At 44.5% G+C, this 18,825-nt stretch overlaps 1 protein-coding gene across 1 annotated transcript in view; it reads left to right on the top strand.

Moving 5' to 3' along the window:
• LOC145850463 (gamma-aminobutyric acid type B receptor subunit 1) overlaps positions 1–18,825 on the top strand; it is a 30,650-nt gene that overhangs the window by 7,362 nt on the left and 4,463 nt on the right. The window contains exons 2-5 of the mRNA XM_082961424.1: positions 12,796–12,863; positions 13,123–13,261; positions 15,742–15,927; positions 16,360–16,377. Coding sequence (XP_082817550.1) covers positions 12,796–12,863; positions 13,123–13,261; positions 15,742–15,927; positions 16,360–16,377 — 411 coding nt within the window. The remainder of the gene's footprint in view (positions 1–12,795; positions 12,864–13,122; positions 13,262–15,741; positions 15,928–16,359; positions 16,378–18,825) is intronic.

Genomic DNA, 18,825 nt, shown 5'->3' on the forward strand with positions numbered 1-18,825 from the left:
GAGTTGCAGTAATCCAGACGGGAGATGACAAGTGCCTGGATTAGGACCTGCACCGCTTCCTGTGTGAGGCAGGGTCGTACTCTGCGAATGTTGTAGAGCATGAACCTACAGGATCGGCTCACCGCCTTGATGTTAGTGGAGAACGACAGGGTGTTGTCCAGGGTCACGCCGAGGCTCTTAGCACTCTGGGAGGAGGACACAAGGGAGTTCTCACCCGTGATGGCGAGATCATGGAACGGGCAGTCCTTTCCTGGGAGGAAGAGCAGCTCCGTCTTGCCGAGGTTCAGCTTGAGGTGGTGATCCGTCATCCACACTGATATGTCTGCCAGACATGCAGAGATGCGATTCGCCACCTGGTTGTCAGAAGGGGGAAAGGAGAAGATTAATTGTGTGTCATCTGCATAGCAATGATATGAGAGACCATGTGAGGATATGACAGAGCCAAGTGACTTGGTGTATAGCGAGAATAGGAGAGGGCCTAGAACAGAGCCCTGGGGGACACCAGTGGTGAGAGCACGTGGTGCGGAGACAGATTCTCGCCACGCCACCTGGTAGGAGCGACCTGTCAGGTAGGACGCGATCCAAGCGTGGGCCGCGCCGGAGATGCCCAGCTCGGAGAGGGTGGAGAGGAGGATCTGATGGTTCACAGTATCAAAGGCAGCAGATAGGTCTAGAAGGATGAGAGCAGAGGAGAGAGAGTTAGCTTTAGCAGTGCGGAGAGCCTCCGTGACACAGAGAAGAGCAGTCTCAGTTGAATGCCCAGTCTTGAAACCTGACTGATTAGGATCAAGAAGGTCATTCTGAGAGAGATAGCAAGAGAGCTGGCCAAGGACGGCACGTTCAAGAGTTTTGGAGAGAAAGGAAAGAAGGGATACTGGTCTGTAGTTGTTGACATCGGAGGGATCGAGTGTAGGTTTTTTCAGAAGGGGTGCAACTCTCGCTCTCTTGAAGACGGAAGGGACGTAGCCAGCGGTCAAGGATGAGTTGATGAGCGAGGTGAGGTAGGGGAGAAGGTCTCCGGAAATGGTCTGGAGAAGAGAGGAGGGGATAGGGTCAAGTGGGCAGGTTGTTGGGCGGCCGGCCGTCACAAGACGCGAGATTTCATCTGGAGAGAGAGGGGAGAAAGAGGTCAAAGCACAGGGTAGGGCAGTGTGAGCAGGACCAGCGGTGTCGTTTGACTTAGCAAACGAGGATCGGATGTCGTCAACCTTCTTTTCAAAATGGTTGACGAAGTCATCCGCAGAGAGGGAGGGGGGGGGGGGGGAGGAGGATTCAGGAGGGAGGAGAAGGTAGCAAAGAGCTTCCTAGGGTTAGAGGCAGATGCTTGGAGTTTAGAGTGGTAGAAAGTGGCTTTAGCAGCAGAGACAGAAGAGGAAAATGTAGAGAGGAGGGAGTGAAAGGATGCCAGGTCCGCAGGGAGGCAAGTTTTCCTCCATTTCCGCTCGGCTGCCCGGAGCCCTGTTCTGTGAGCTCGCAGTGAGTCGTCAAGCCACGGAGCAGGAGGGGAGGACCGAGCCGGCCTGGAGGATAGGGGACAGAGGAAATCAAAGGATGCAGAGAGGGAGGAGAGGAGGGTGGAGGAGGCAGAATCAGGAGATAGGTTGGAGAAGGTTTGAGCAGAGGGAAGAGATGATAGGATGGAAGAGGAGAGAGTAGCGGGAGAGAGAGAGCGAAGGTTGGGTCGGCGCAATACCATCCGAGTAGGGGCAGAGTGAGAAGTGTTGGATAAGAGCGAGAGGGAAAAGGATACAAGGTAGTGGTCGGAGACTTGGAGGGGAGTTGCAATGAGATTAGTGGAAGAACAGCATCTAGTAAAGATGAGGTCAAGCGTATTGCCTGCCTTGTGAGTAGGGGGGGAAGGTGAGAGGGTGAGGTCAAAAGAGGAGAGGAGTGGAAAGAAGGAGGCAGAGAGGAATGAGTCAAAGGTAGACGTGGGGAGGTTAAAGTCACCCAGAACTGTGAGAGGTGAGCCATCCTCAGGAAAGGAACTTATCAAGGCATCAAGCTCATTGATGAACTCTCCAAGGGAACCTGGAGGGCGATAAATGATGAGGATGTTAAGCTTGAAAGGGCTGGTAACTGTGACAGCATGGAATTCAAATGAGGAGATAGACAGATGGGTCAGGGGAGAAAGAGAGAATGTCCACTTGGGAGAGATGAGGATTCTAGTGCCACCACCCCGCTGGCTCGATGCTCTAGGGGTATGCGAGAACACGTAGGCAGACGAGGAGAGAGCAGTAGGAGTAGCAGTGTTATCTGTGGTAATCCATGTTTCCGTCAGCGCCAGGAAGTCTAGGGACTGGAGGGTAGCATAGGCTGAGATGAACTCAGCCTTGTTGGCCGCAGACCGGCAGTTCCAGAGACTGCCGGAGACCTGGAACTCCACGTGGGTCGTGTGCGCTGGGACCACCAGGTTAGAGTGGCAGCGGCCACACGGTGTGGAGCGTTTGTATGGCCTGTGCAGAGGGGAGAGAACAGGGATAGACAGACACATAGTAGACAAGCTACAGAAGAGGCTACGCTAATGCAAAGGAGATTGGAATGACAAGTGGACTACACGTCTCGAATGTTCAGAAAGTTAAGCTTACGTTGCAAAAATCTTATTGACTAAAATTACGAAAATGATACAGTACTGCTGGCTGGTGGAGTAGGCTAGCTAGCAGTGGCTGCGTTGTTGACTTTGAACGTGTAGCTGGCTAGGTAACCTCTAGTTTCAGTACTACACCATGTCTTGATACAAAGCAACTTTGTAGCTAGCTAGCTAACATAACACTAATCAAGACGTTCCTTGTAATGTATTTAGTTTCTACAATGCTGCTCGTCGGTAATAGTTGGCTGGGTTAGGAAAAATGGCGTCGCGGGGGACGGAAATAGCTGGCTAGCTAACTTCGATGGCTGGCTAGCTAACCTCGGTAATTACTAAACTACACAATTATCAAGCTATGACAAAGTCAACTAAGTAGCTAGCTAGCTAACACTGCACTAGTCAAATCGTTCCGTTGTAAAGTATTAGTATCTGCAGCGCTGCTAGTCGGTAACGGTTGGCTAGCTAGCAGTGGGTTAATGATGACTAGGTGTGTTGACTAAGTCTGGCGCCGCGTCGCGGCTGGCTAGCTCACCTCGATAATTACTCAAACTACACAATTATCTTAGATACAGAGACAAGAGGAAACTCCTGCAATATCCGTAGTAACTTTCCACCTCACTGCAGAGCTTCTCTCTCTTTTCAGGGTTCACTAGATCTACTCAGAATATTGCATAATGTGCTTTCACCGAAAAGCTATTTTAAAATCTGACATAGCGATTGCATAAAGGAGTTCTGTATCTATAATTCTTAAAATAATTGTTATGTTTTTTGTGAACGTTTATCATGAGTAATTTAGTAAATTCACCGGAAGTTTCGGTATGCTAGTTCTGAACGTCACATGCTATTGTAAAAAGCTGGTTTTTGATATAAATATGAACTTGATTGAACAAAACATGCATGTATTGTATAACATAATGTCCTAGGAGTGTCATCTGATGAAGATCATCAAAGGTTAGTGCTGCATTTAGCTGTGGTTTTGGTTTTTGTGACATTATATGCTAGCTTGAAAAATGGGTGTGTGATTATTTCTGGCAGGGTACTCTCCTGACATAATCTAATGTTTTGCTTTCGTTGTAAAGCCTTTTTGAAATCAGACAGTGTGGTTAGATAAAGGAGAGTCTTGTCTTTAAAATGCTGTAAAATAGTCATATGTTTGAAAAATGGAAGTTTTCAGATTTTCGAGGAGTTTGTATTTCACGCCACGCCCATCATTGGATATTGGAGCAGGTGTTCCGCATAATCAAAAGCTTTGATTTGGGAATTCTAAATTCCAACAGAACAAAGTGTATAAATCATTATCAAATATTTCAATGCCCTTGGACACGGGAAAAATGGGTCACCAAGCAGTAAAACCAAGCAGTAAAACACCAAGCAGTAAAACACAGGATAGTATGACTAATGATGTAATTTTCCACTGCTTTTCCTCCCTTTTGAGACTAAGTATCAGTATTAGGTAGCCTAATAGAAAATGGCTTACAAGCATTTCCTTAAACAAGCATTAACACGAGGGAAAATAAAATGCTTTCTTACACTTACTACATTACAATTGTAAATGACCTCTGTTGTCATTGAGTTTCAACCCTTCATATAGTGCAATTCAATCTCAGAAGGGGGTAAGGAACATATGAATTCAAACATCATTACATACTTTAACACCACACACAAGAAGAGATCAGAACAACAGCTCAGTTCATTTCTGATTCAGGAAATCCAGACAACATGACAAATTATTACTTCGGACAAATATTACTACAAATCTCTAAACAAACGTCAAAGAGAATAACAACACATTCTGTTGAAACAATTTTTCCAAATTGGTTATACTCCCCTTATCACATTGTCAACCTCATCGCAGAGTCATAGGGTCAGGAAATTATCCCGATCATCCAGCAGACCCAATCTGGTGAGATTTATCTAAACAAAACAGAACAAACAACGCAACATTACAGTCCTTTATATATCACTCAATACATCCCAACATATCACTCAAGGTGTCTAAACTTCAATCCAAAACCCTCAAAAGACTGGTAATTCCCCCATTTTGACACGACTCACCATAGTGACTAATGTGTAAAAAACAACAACACTACTGATGAGAAATAAAACAAAACAAATTAAAATAACAAAATCGGATTAGAATCACTACCCATAATAACTCCATAAAGAAAAGATTTGTACCCATAACTTGATTCAAGGAATAGAAACATAGACTAGAGACAGGACTATCCATCCATTACACATAGAAATATTAAATATAACCGTCTCCGTAATTATCCATCATTACAAATGACTTTAAATTCATCATCCAATGTCTCTCGGCTTTCCAGTGAGGGCGGTCAAACCACACTAGAATGTCAGAAAAGAGGTCAGAGGTCATTCAAACCCTTCAAAGAAGCGTCTCTTTCTCTATTAGACCAATTATCTAAAAACAGTCAATCATTTCATACATTTCGTGTCCCAGGTTCACAGTAAGTTTCTCCAGTACATTTTTTTAAATCAAAATTAATTCATGTGTTCAATTAAACTCAGAAAATAAAAATATCTGAAAATCCCATGTGTGACTGTGCCCCTTTAAAATACCTCGGCACTAACCCATATTCATGACCAGTAAGGTGTGTGTGTGTGTGTGTGTGTGTGTGTGTGTGTGTGTGTGTGTGTGTGTGTGTGTGTGTGTGTGTGTGTGTGTGTGTGTGTGTGTGTGTGTGTGTGTGTGTGTGTGTGTGTGTGTGGTAAACCATATGGTAAAAACAAACAGAAATGGCCAGGACTTATTTAATTTGGTAGTTTACTGCCTAATCCGGATACCTTTTATACTAACTACACTGCAGAATTTCACTCACTGATCTCTCCTAAAAACCATAGCCTCGGGAAACATTTCAAAGAGAGATAGAAAAAAAAAATACTACCCCCATTCTCCTGGATTGGAAACAAAACATTTCTTTAGCATAAGGGATCAGTGATGTTTTATCCCTGGCATCTATTAAAAAGTTGTTTGAGATGTGGTCTCCTACGTCTCCCTTAACAACCATACCTCTATGAACCACTTTTGATCTAGGCCATACACCGCTATGTACCATTTTCCTGATCCGATTGCTTTCAAGTGGATTGGTTACTGCTCTTTTGAAAAAGATGCTAAGGCTTGCATCGCACCCCCCCCCCCCCCCCCCCAAATGCAGCGGGCGCAGTAGTCTCCATTACCACTCTACTCATTATTTAACCTTGTACCTTGTATTACTAAAATATCGCATCATTAGAGTGCTAAAAAATACATTCATTAGCATAAACTCAGCAAAAAAAAGAAACGTCCTCTCATTGTCAACTGCGTTTATTTTCAGCAAAATTAACATGTGTAAATATTTGTATGAACATAACAAGATTCAACAACTGAGATATAAACTGAACAAGTTCCACAGACATGTGACTAACAGAAATCGAATAATGTGTCCCTGAACAAAGGGGGGGTCAAAATCAAAAGTAACAGTCAGTATCTGGTGTGGCCACCAGCTGCATTAAGTACTGCAGTGCATCTTCTCCTCATGGACTGCACCAGATTTTCCAGTTCTTGCTGTGAGATGTTACCCCACTCTTCCACCAAGGCACCTGCAAGTTTTCGGACATTTCTGGGGGGGAATGGCCCTAGCCCTCAACCTCCGATCCATCAGGTCCCAGACGTGCTCAATGGGATTGAGATCCGGGCTCTTCGCTGGCCATGGCAGAACACTGACATTCCTGTCTTGCAGGAAATCATGCACAGAACGAGCAGAATGGCTGGTGCTATTGTCATGCTGGAGGGTCATGTCAGGATGAGCCTACAGGAAGGGTACCACATGAGGGAGGAGGATGTCTTCCCTGTAACGCACAGTGTTGAGATTGCCTGCTATGACAACAAGCTCAATCCGATGATGCTGTGACACACCACCCCAGACCATGACGGACCCTCCACCTCCAAATCAATCCCGCTCCAGAGTACAGGCCTCTGTGTAACGCTCATTCCTTCGACTATAAACGCGAATCCGACCATCACCCCTGTTGAGACAAAACCGCGACTCGTCAGAGAAGAGCACTTTTTGCCAGTCAAGTCTGGTCCGGCGACGGTGGGTTTGTGCCCATGGGCAATGTTGTTGCCGGTGATGTCTGGTGAGGACCTGCCTTACAACAGGCGTACAAGCCCTCAGTCCAGCCTCACTCAGCCTATTGCGGACAGTCTGAGCACTGATGGAGGGATTGTGCATTCCTGGTGTAACTTGGGCAGTTGTTGCCATCCTGTACCTGTCCCGCAGGTGTGATGTTTGGATGTACCGATCCTGTGCAGGTGTTGTTACACGTGGTCTGCCACTACGAGGATGATCAGCTGTCCGTCCTGTCTCCCTGTAGCGCTGTCTTGGGCGTCTCACAGTACGGACATTGCAATTTATTGCCCTGGCCACATCTGCATGCCTCCTTGCAGCATGCCTAAGGCATGTTCACGCAGATGAGCAGGGACCCTGGGCATCTTTCTTTTAGTGTTTTTCAGAGTCAGTGGAAAGGCCTCTTTAGTGTCCTAAGTTTTCATAACTGTGACCTTAATTGCCTACCGTCTGTAAGCTGTTAGTGTTTTAACAACCGTTCCACAAGTGCATGTTCATTTAATTGTTTATGGTTCATTGAACAAGCATGGGAAACAGTGTTTAAACCCTTTACAATGAAGCTCTGTGAAGTTATTTGGATTTTTACAAATTATCTTTGAAAGACAGGGTCCTGAAAAAGGGACGTTTTTTTTTTTACTGAGTTTATTACCATTCACATACTGTCAACACTCATTGAATGTACATCAACCCTCCTTATTAATGTTTTCATCACTGTCACCCATCGTAAGGTTATGAAAATAAAAGAAACCAAACCATGATTATTCTCTCCTTACTAGAAGACAATGTTTTCATTGTAGTCTACCCTAACAATATTACTCTATAGTTTTTAATACCAACCTCTGCTGGATATTCCATTTCTGCGTCACACTACTACTTTACACTACTACTACACTAATACTTTAAACTTCTATTATATTATAGATATTATTATACACATTATTATACGATTAACCTCTACGGGATCAGTGTCAATACTTTTAGACTTTTACTCAAGTTGTCACGGCTGTCTGAAGAATGGGACCAAAGCGCAGCGTGTGTATCATTCCACATTTTATTTTAACTGTGAAACTATGCAAGACATACAAAATAAACTACTAAACAAAATAACAAACCGTGACGAAGAGGTGAAACATACACTACCTCAAAATAATCTCCCACAAAACCTAGTGGGAAAAACAGCAACTTAAATATGATCCCCAATTAGAGACAACGATGACCAGCTGCCTCTAATTAGAGATCATCCCCCAAAAAACAATATAGAAACTACAGAAACTAGAACCCCACATAGAAATACATAAACTAGACAAAACCCCCAACATAGAAAAAAGAAACTAGAACCAACAAAGACATAAATAAACTAGACAAAAACCCCTGTCACGCCCTGACCTACTCTACCATAGAAAATAAAAGCTTTTTATGGTCAGGACGTGACACAAGTAGTATTTTACTGGGTGACTTTCACTTTTACTTAAGTCATTTTTGCTAGATCGAATCCCCGAACTGACAAGGTAAAAATCTGTCATTCTGCCCCTGAACAAGGCAGTTAATCCACTGTTCCTAGGCCATCATTGTAAATAGAATTTGTTCTTAACTGACTTGCCTAGTTAAAGGTTAAATAAAAATAAATGTTCTGTTTATTTATTTAACTAGGCAAGTCAGTCAAAAAAACCTTATTTACAATGGCGACCTACCTCGGCCAAACCCTAACCCAATTGTGCGCCGCCCTATGGGACTCCCAATCACGGCTGGTTGTGATACAGCCTGGAATTGAACCAGGGTCTGTAGTGATGCAGTGCCTTAGCCTGCTGTGCCACTTGGGATCCCCAAATAAAGGTACATTTACTTTTACTAAAGTATTACAATTTGGTAATTTTTCCATCACTGCACACACACAGCTGTGTTTTTGGGACATTCCTGTACCTTTTGTAGTGTACTTTTTTGCCTAATAAAAATAGCCCTAAACCTAAACCCTAAACCCTTAAGCTTAAAATAGCATTTGAACAAATTCAGGTCCTGAAAAAAAGTCCTGATGTTTCAAAAAAGTTCTTGTTTTCCTGTTATATACTGTTATATTAAGTTGGATTATTAGGACATTGGGGTCCTAATAGTGTAGGAAAACAAATCCACACACACACACACACCACACACACACACACACACACACACACACACACACACACACACACACACACACACACACACACACACACACACACACACGTCCTCAGGGAGCTGGGGTATAGAGAGGCAGTTACAACACAGCAGAACAGACAGAATACCCACAGCAACACTCAGATGTATGCGAAATCATAGAAACAGAATCTAGATTCTGGATTACGTTTCTATGTGAGAAACATGATGCTATTTGGCCTGTTGAGAGGACACAGGCTGTTGTCTAGTAGACAAAACCTATAGCTAGTTTTCCAGCTACACTGTTATCTTCTCTAGGGTAGGGGCCAGTATTTTCACGGCCGGATGAAAAACGTACCCAAATTAAACGGCCTACTACTCGGGCCCAGGAACTAGAATATGCATATCATTAGTAGATTCGAATAGAAAACACTTTGAAGTTTCTAAAACTGTTTGAATGGTGTCTGTGAGTATAACAGAACTCATATGGCAGGCAAAAACCTGAGAAAAATCTAACCAGGAAGTGGGAAGTCTGGTGCTTGTAGTCCTTTCAAGTCATTGCCTATCGAACACACAGTGACTTAGGGTTCATTTTGCACTTCCTAAGGCTTCCACTAGATGTCAACAGTCTTTAGAAATTTGTTTGAGGCGTCTATGATGAATCAGAGAGCGAACAAAGGAAGTTGGAAGTTGTTACTCAGGAAAGGACATGACTTCATTGGCGCACATTCACGTGAGTGTTAGCTGTGTTCCAAAACATTTTTCAAGACACTGGAATCGTCCGGTTGGAATATTATTGAAGTTAAAAAGGCCCTAAAGATTGATGCTATACAACGTTTGACATGTTTGAACGAACGTAAATATAACATTTTTTGACGTTTTGTCGTGAAATTTTCGGCGCGCTTCCTACACTTGGAGTAGCTTACTGAATGCGGAAACAACAAGGAGTTATTTGGACATAAATTATGGACTTTATCGAACAAAACAACATTTATTGTTGACCTGGGATTCCTGGAAGTGCCTTCTGATGAAGATCATCAAAGGTAAGTGAATATTTCTAATGCAATTTATGATTTTAGATGACTCCAAAATGGCGGTATCTGTATTGCCTAGTGTATTTTTCTGAGCGCAGTACTCAGATTATTGCAAAGTGTGCTTTCCCCGTGAAGCTTTTTTGAAATCTGTCACAGCTGTTGCATAAAGGAGATGTTTATTTATCTATAATTCTTTGAATAACAGTTTAATATTTTATCCACGTTTATGATGAGTATTTTTGTAAATTGTTGTGCTGATCCACCGGCAGTGTTGGAGGCAAAATATTTTCTGAACATCACGCGCCAATGTAAAAGGCTGTTTTTGGATATAAATATCAACTTGTTCGAACAAAAAATGCATGTATTGTGTAACATGGTGTCCTAGGAGTGTCATCTGATGAAGATCGTCAAAGGTTAGTGCATAATGTTATCTGAATTTCTGGTATTTGTGACGCCTGTCCTTGCTAGGAAAATGGCTGTGTGGTTTTTCTTGTGTTGGAACTGTCCTAACATAATCTAACTTTATGCTTTCGCCGTAAAGCCTTTTTGAAATCGGACAATGTGGTTACATTAAGGAGACGTGTATCTTTAAAATGGTGTAAAATAGTTGTATGTTTGAGAACTTTGAATTATGACATTTTGTGGTTTTGAATTTGGCGCTCTGATTTTTCACTGGCTGTTGAATAGTGTGAACCAAGAGAGACTACACCGTTAATCAGCTAACAACCACAGGAGCTGGAATACCCACATTTAGATGTATGAGAGAACAATATACTATGATGTGGATGGCAGCAGTGACATCACTCCAATGAGAATTACATCCAGTTATATCTGCTAGGCCTATACAGCAACAGTGTGAAGCTAGGCTACAATGTTAATCAGCTAGCATTATTGCATTCATGTAAATAGCCTAATTGTGTTGTATTGCAAGGTGTGTGTGTGTGATATAGTGTAGGTGTGTGATATAGTATAGGTGTGTGATATAGTGTGTGTGTGTGTGTGTGTGTGTGTGTGTGTGTAGGTGTGTAATAAGCCTGTCAAGTAGGGAGAATTCGGTCCTCAGTTGACATGACTTTGTTTGTTGACGTGTTCATCAGAGCCTGTCTACCTCCCCCATCTGTGTACTATCTCCTTCACTAGACAAAGGCATTTTATTGCGGCTCTGATCTCAATGAATCAATTCAATTAAATTGAAAGGCTTTATTGGCACATGGAACATATGTTAACATTGCCAAAGCAATGTGGGCAGTGTGCACATAGCCTGTCTTCTCTTGAGAGCCAGGTCTGCCTACGGTGGCCTTTCACATTAGCAAGGCTATGTTCACTGAATCTGTACATAGTCAAAGCTTTCCTTAAGTTTGGGTCAGTCACAGTGGTCAGGTATTATACCACTGTGTACTCTCTGTTTAGGGCCAAATAGCATTCTAGTTTGCTCTGTTTTTTTGTTAATTCTAATGTGTCAAGTAATTATATTTTCGTTTTCTCATGATTTGGTTGGGTCTAATTGTGTTGCTGTCCTGGGGCTCTGTGGGGTCTGTTTGTGTTTGTGAACAGAGCCCCAGGACCAGCTTGCTTAGGGGGCTCTTCTCCAGGTTCATCTCTCTGTAGGTGATGGCTTTGTTATGGAAGGTTTGGGAATCACTTCCTTTTAGGTGGTTGTAGAATTTAATGTCTCTTTTCTGGATTTTGATAATTAGCGGGTATTGGCCTAATTCTGCTCTGCATGCATTATTTGGTGTTCTACGTTGTACACTGAGGATATTTTTGCAGAATTCTGCATGCAGAGTCTCAATTTGGTGTTTGTCCCATTTTGTGAATTTTTGGTTGGTGAGCGGACCCCAGACCTCACAACCATAAAGGGCAATGGGTTCTATAACTAATTCAAGTATTTTTAGCCAGATCCTAGTTGATATGTTGAATTTCATGTTCCTTTTGATGGCATAGAAGGCACTTCTTGCCTTGTCTCTCAGATCGTTCACAGCTTTGTGGAAGTTACCTGTGGTGCTGATGTTTAGGCCGAGATATGTATAGTTTTTTTGTGTGCTCTAGGGCAACGGTGTCTAGATGGAATTAGTATTCGTTGTCCTGGCAACTGGACTTTTTTTGGAACACCATTATTTTTGTCTTACGGAGATTTACTGTCAGGGCCCAGGTCTGACAGAATCTGTGCAGAAGATCTAGGTGCTGCTGTAGGCCCTCCTTGGTTGGGGATAACAGCACCAGATCATCAGCAAACAGTAGACATTTGACTTCAGATTCAAGTAAAGTGAGTTTGGGTGCTTGGAGGAGAAGAAGACAGAACGTAAACTACTCAAAATGGAGACAGCGGTTGATAAACTGGAGGCTGTGTTTCAGAAGGCACAGGCTAACATGGAGTACATGGAGAAGCAGCTGAGACTTCCTGACTAATGCTCCAGAGAACACTCCTTCTTCTCACAACCCATTGGAAAAGGTCACAGGGGTGGGACTTTGAATCTCCTCCTCCAATACGGTTGAAAAAGAGGCGAGAAATCATGAAAAGATTGATTGAGGTCTGATAAGTAGTCAGTAGGCATAGAGCTGCACCTAGTGGCCACAGGCAGGTACTGACAGTGTTTACAGGAAGAAAAGGCTAAGAGACTAACAGATACAGAGAGATCTAACAGATAGGTCGCATCCCAAAATGTCACCATATTTCCATAGTGCACTACATTTGACCAGAGCTCTATGGACCCTAGTCAAAAGTAGTGCACTATAAAGGGAATAGAGAGCCATTTTGAAACCAAGCCAGAGGACAGGGTTGGCTGGCTGGCTGGCTGACTGGCTGGCTGACTTGTTGGTTGACTGGCTGGCTGGCTGGCTGGCTGACTGGTTGGCTCTCATCATGTCCTGCTCATTTCTTGTTTCTCTGACGGTGTGTCTCTCTTCTTGTTCCCAGGAGGCTGTGCGATCATCCGTCCTCCCAGAGATGGAGGGATAAGGTACAGAGGACTGACCCAAGAGCAGGTAAGGGACGCAGGTTTATTTACTGTACTAGATTGTAACACATGTAGATGACAATTATTCAACAGATACAGCTCCCTATCTCACGTTATGAGGGGGGGGGGGGGTGTGTGTGTGTGTGTGTGTGTGTGTGTGGTGTGTGGTGTGTGTGTGGGTGTGTGTGTGTGTGTGTGTGTGTGTGTGTGTGTGTGTGTGTGTGTGTGTGTGTGTGTGTGTGTGTGTGTGTGTGTGTGTGTGTGTGTGTGTGTGTGTGTGTGTCCAGATCCGCAGTGTGCAGGTGTTACCTCTGGATTATGAGATTGAGTACATCTGCAGAGGGAACAGAGTGATCGTAGGACCCAATGTTAGGAAGTGTCTCCCCAACGGTACCTGGACTGACCTCACCCAGCGCAGCAAATGTTGTGAGTAACTCTTCTACTCTAATACACTCCATAACTGACCATATATCTATATATCTGCTTCCACGTGTGACAGACTGGGTCTCCTGTGCACCACAAGACTGTGTTAGCCCAAAGAGCTAAAGCCTAGGCATTCGCATTGGGCAGCTAACGGAAGTCAAATCAAAATCAAATCAAATTTATTTATATAGCCCTTCGTACATCAGCTGATATCTCAAAGTGCTGTACAGAAACCCAGCCTAAAACCCCAAACAGCAAGCAAAGCATGTGAAAGAAGCACGGTGGCTAGGAAAAACTCCCTAGGAAAAACTCCCTAGAAAGGCCAAAAAGTCTAGTCTAGGTCAAGGTTACTCAAAAACTCTCCATCTCTTTCTGCTTTGACCCATCTTTCTCCATCGTGCGTACTGTCTACTTTCAGCCCCTTCAAACAGGGGGATCACTCCTTTTTGAACGAGGTAAGGCCCTCTAACATCCATTCACATACTCCACTGCTATCCACCCAAGGCATGCAGCTTTTTCATGGCAACGATGTTACGTCTCTATAACCCCTGTCGACTCACCGTAACCCCCCTGTCGACTCACAGTAACCCTGTCGACTCACCGTAACCCCTGTCGACTCACCGTAACCCCTGTCGACTCACCGTAACCCCTGTCGACTCACCGTAACCCCCTGTCGACTCACCGTAGCCCCCTGTCGACTCACCGTAGCCCCCTGTCGACTCACCGTAACCCCCTGTCGACTCACCGTAGCCCCCTGTCGACTCACCGTAACCCCCTGTCGACTCACCGTAACCCCCTGTCGACTCACCGTAACCCCTGTCGACTCACCGTAACCCCCTGTCGACTCACCGTAACCCCTGTCGACTCACCGTAACCCCCTGTCGACTCACCGTAACCCCCTGTCGACTCACCGTAGCCCCCTGTCGACTCACCGTAGCCCCCTGTCGACTCACCGTAACCCCCTGTCGACTCACCGTAACCCCCCTGTCGACTCACCGTAACCCCCCTGTCGACTCACCGTAACCCCCCTGTCGACTCACCGTAACCCCTGTCGACTCACCGCAACCCCTGTCGACTCACCGTAACCCCCTGTCGACTCACCGTAACCCCCTGTCGACTCACCGTAACCCCCTGTCGACTCACCGTAACCCCTGTCGACTCACCGTAGCCCCCTGTCGACTCACCGTAGCCCCCTGTCGACTCACCGTAACCCCCTGTCGACTCATTGTAACCCCTGTCGACTCACCGTAACCCCTGTCGACTCACCGTAACCCCCTGTCGACTCACCGTAACCCCCCTGTCGACTCACCGTAGCCCCCTGTCGACTCACCGTAGCCCCCTGTCGACTCACCGTAACCCCCTGTCGACTCACCGTAACCCCCGTCGACTCACCGTAACCCCCGTCGACTCACCGTAACCCCCGTCGACTCACCGTAACCCCCGTCGACTCACCGTAACCCCCTGTCGACTCACCGTAACCCCTGTCGACTCACCGTAACCCCCTGTCGACTCACCGTAGCCCCCTGTCGACTCACCGTAACCCCTGTCGACTCACCGTAACCCCCTGTCGACTCATTGTAACCCCTGTCGACTCACCGTAACCCCTGTCGACTCACCGTAACCCCCTGTCGACTCACCGTAACCCCCTGTCGACTCACCGTAGCCCCCTGTCGACTCACCGTAACCCCCTGTCGACTCACCGTAACCCCCTGTCGACTCACCGTAACCCCTGTCGACTCACTGTAACCCCCTGTCGACTCACCGTAACCCCTGTCGACTCATTGTAACCCCTGTCGACTCACCGTAGCCCCCTGTCGACTCACCGTAACCCCCTGTCGACTCACTGTGTTCCACTCTTTAGTTATCTTTTCTGTGTTTTTCTCTCTTTTAGAAAATTCATTGCAGGCCCACTTGCGTATTGTAGTACAGGGTGAATGATACAGTAGCGTTATGGAAGCATATTAGAACCTAAAACCTGAGGAATACATTTTCTCCTGCACCCCCAACCCCGTCAATCCTCCCTCCCTCCCTCCTTCCTTCCATCTCACCTATACCCCCTCTAACCCTGACCCCCCCTTCTCTCCCTCACCCCTCCCTTCCTCCCTTCCACCCTCTCACCCATACCCCCTCTAACCCTGACCCCCCCTTCTCTCCCTCACCCCTCCCTTCCTCCCTCTCACCTATACCCCCTCTAACCCTGAGACCCCCCCCCTTCTCTCCCTCACCCCTCCCTTCCTCCCTCTCACCTATACCCCCTCTAACCCTGACCCCCCCTTCTCTCCCTCACCCCTCCCTTCCTCCCTCTCACCTATACCCCCTCTAACCCTGAGCCCCCCCTTCTCTCCCTCACCCCTCCCTCCCTTCCTCCCTCTCACCCACCCATACCCCCTCTAAACCTGATCCCCCCTTCTCTCCCTCACCCCTCCCTTCCTCCCTCTCACCCATACCCTCTCTAACCCTGATCTATCCCTCCATCCCCCTAGTACTACAGTGCCCGCGGGTGTGGACGTCTCTGGAGAACGGGCGTGTATCCGAGTTGCCCCTGGGGCCCCCAGTGGAGGGGACGGTACTGCAGTACAGCTGTCTGCCAGGATTCATCCTGGTCGGCAGGAACTCAACACACTGCAACAAGCTGGGCAAGTGGGACTCTCCCAAACCCGTCTGCCACTGTGAGTAAAGATACTAAAGCGATATAGTGCTTTGATCAAAAAGTGGATCTTAGGACTCTAACTGATGTACATTTTTACCAGAACCAATTCTGGATTTGTTCTGTTAGTGTATGGCTCTGTTAGTGTATGGCTCTGTTAGTGTATGGTTCTGTTAGTGTATGGCTCTGTTAGTGTATGGCTCTGTTAGTGTATGGCTCTGTTAGTGTATGGCTCTGTTAGTGAATGGTTCTGTTAGTGTATGGCTCTGTTAGGTCACGGCTCTGTTAGTGTATGGCTCTGTTAGTGTATGGCTCTGTTAGTGTATGGCTCTGTTAGTGTATGGCTCTGTTTACAGTAAGATATAAAGTAGCACTATATCCACTATGTGTTGTATGTGTATAGAAACTAACACAATTCTCTGTTTCGTTCTTCCACCGTGTGTCCATTTTGAAGATGACAGACATTACACAGGTAAGACCATTTTCCAACATTTCTCCTTGTAAGATTGTATTGATTTTTAGTTAATTGCTATCCATTTAGTTTTTCCATTTTGTGCTGTGTAAGTGAGACGTTTTTTTTGTAGCCTCACGAGCCGCCTGGTCCTACGAGCCGCTGATCCCAAAATGGTTGATATCCGGGCAGCGAACCATTCATGTAAGCTTGCGTGGTTAGGAGGCTCGTGAGTCTAACATTTTTGTAGAAGCTGCCGATTTTCTATTATCTGATAAATTGATCGCTTTGTCAATCCTGCACATGATGGCAGTGTTGCAGTGGAAATAAATCTGTGTTTCACGTCACAATAACGTCATATTGTCGATTGCATGTGATCGAAGAAAAATATAGACTCTATATTTTATTTACTTACTTTATTTATCCAGGTAGTCTCATTGTTTATTTAGACTTTATTTATCCAGGTAATCTCATTGTTTATTTAGCCTTTATTTATCCAGGTAGTCTCATTGAGATTAAATCTATTTTTCAAGAGAGACTTAGTCCAACAGCAGCAGCAGGGGGACAATATTCAGACCAATATCAGACGTAACAACTTTCAGATGTAGACACACATACATTACAATTACATACAGAAACATACAAACATCATAGGTAAACTCAATCATATGTACCACCGCTTGAAATCCTAATAACAATCACATTCCTCAGTAACGCGAGTCAATCGAACATTTAAATTCCTCCAAAGAAACAAGATCCTGAAGTTTCAAACTGATCTGCAGAGAATTCCAACACCATGGGGTTGACTGAGTAACTGAAACACTTTTTGTCAGGGGGTATTGGGGTCAGGCCATTCAAGTAAAGTCAATGAGAATGTTATGACGCCACGTAAATGTCATTCAAAGGTTATAACAAGTCCTTAGCCTAATTGACATTAGTTTACACATCTGTCCGATTGTTCGACAATAGTAAGCTTTGATTGAAGCTTGATGTTAAATAACAATCTCCCTCCTGTCATATATAAAGCCAATATGACACCAATGTCGATGAAAATGTAAAAAATCACCTTCTAGGTACACAACACACTCCCTGCATCTTCTCATGAGCCGTCCGGCCGTTACCAAGAACCAAATATCAGATTTTTAGCAGGGTTGTTAGCATTAGGAAAAGACAATCTCCTACCTAGCTCAATATCTAGACATCAGTTAAGAACGAGACTACAGCATTCATAAAGTGACCATTAGACTTGCCACCTTTCAGACTGAATACATTTGTAGGGTCAACAGTGTGCCTCATTTGCTACATTTTTGACAATGCTAACATCTTTTTTTTTTTTTGCCAAAGCTCAGAGTTCTAAGTAATATTTTTAGGTAGTCCTTATTACATTAGTGTAGTTCACTGTAACGACTCATAGTTACAATGTAATAACAAGATGTATCTGGTAGTAATTGCGATATGTAATTACAGTAGTGTACCAACGATTGCTTGTTAGAAATGGCCAGGTTTGCACTAAATGTACAACACTTATACAGTACATTACATTTCCCATCTTGAAAACCTGGTTCTCATTTTCAAGCTTCAAGCTTGCGGAAGTGCGATCCAAGTGGGAGAATAAATACACTTGTTTGTAAGAGATTTATTATGAAAAAGCAAGAGATAGCTATGGTCACAGGTAAGATCAGGAATATTGCCCGTGCGTATTGAAACAGGTCGGTATTGTAGTGAAATGGAAGAGGAAAGTATATGTAACTAGGTTAACCTTTGTTAGGTTCTAATTTTGAGTAAATAACTCACGGACACTAGAGAAGCTTAACCAAGTTTAATCCAATACCTTGAAGAAATAGAGAATGAAACTAATTTCATCCTCTGTTGCCCTTTTTACCATGATATATACGCTTGCTCTTATTCCAGAAAGCACACCAGATATACCCTGGCGTTATGTGGCTTAGCGATGAGGATAAACAGATTTTTTGTTTGTTGTCTATTGTGTATTTTACGTTTTGCGGAATCTTTAGATAAAGCCTGTAATAAAAGGAAAATGGCTACTTAGAAGCAAAATATTTGTATAATTTAATTATATGTGTCAAATGGTACGTGTGTATATAGATCTTGTCTCCCACATGAATCTTCTGTTTGTGCCAGACTGGGTTCAAATGCCTTCTGTTTCAGTTTTCTGTATGAAAAAAACTATGTGTTCGTAGATGAGACGAAACATCAAGACAGGAGAGAGAAAGTATGTTTTCCATGCAATTTGTTTAACTTTTTAGGGGGGATACATGAATTTAGCATAGGTAGATAGCTATCTAACTAGCATTTGCCAGCTACCTAGCCCAGTGTTGGAGCCATATGGCTCTGGGTAACTGTAGCTAGTACGCAAACGTAGCTCGCTAGCTAGCAAACGTTAACTGGGGTTTTTGTTATGTCACCAACTAGGCCAGCTAGCTAGTTACCAAAGCATATTCTACAGAC

The sequence above is a fragment of the Salmo salar genome, chromosome 14 (genome assembly GCF_965601325.2).
Source record: "Salmo salar chromosome 14, fSalSal1, whole genome shotgun sequence".
Lineage (NCBI taxonomy): Eukaryota > Metazoa > Chordata > Actinopteri > Salmoniformes > Salmonidae > Salmo > Salmo salar.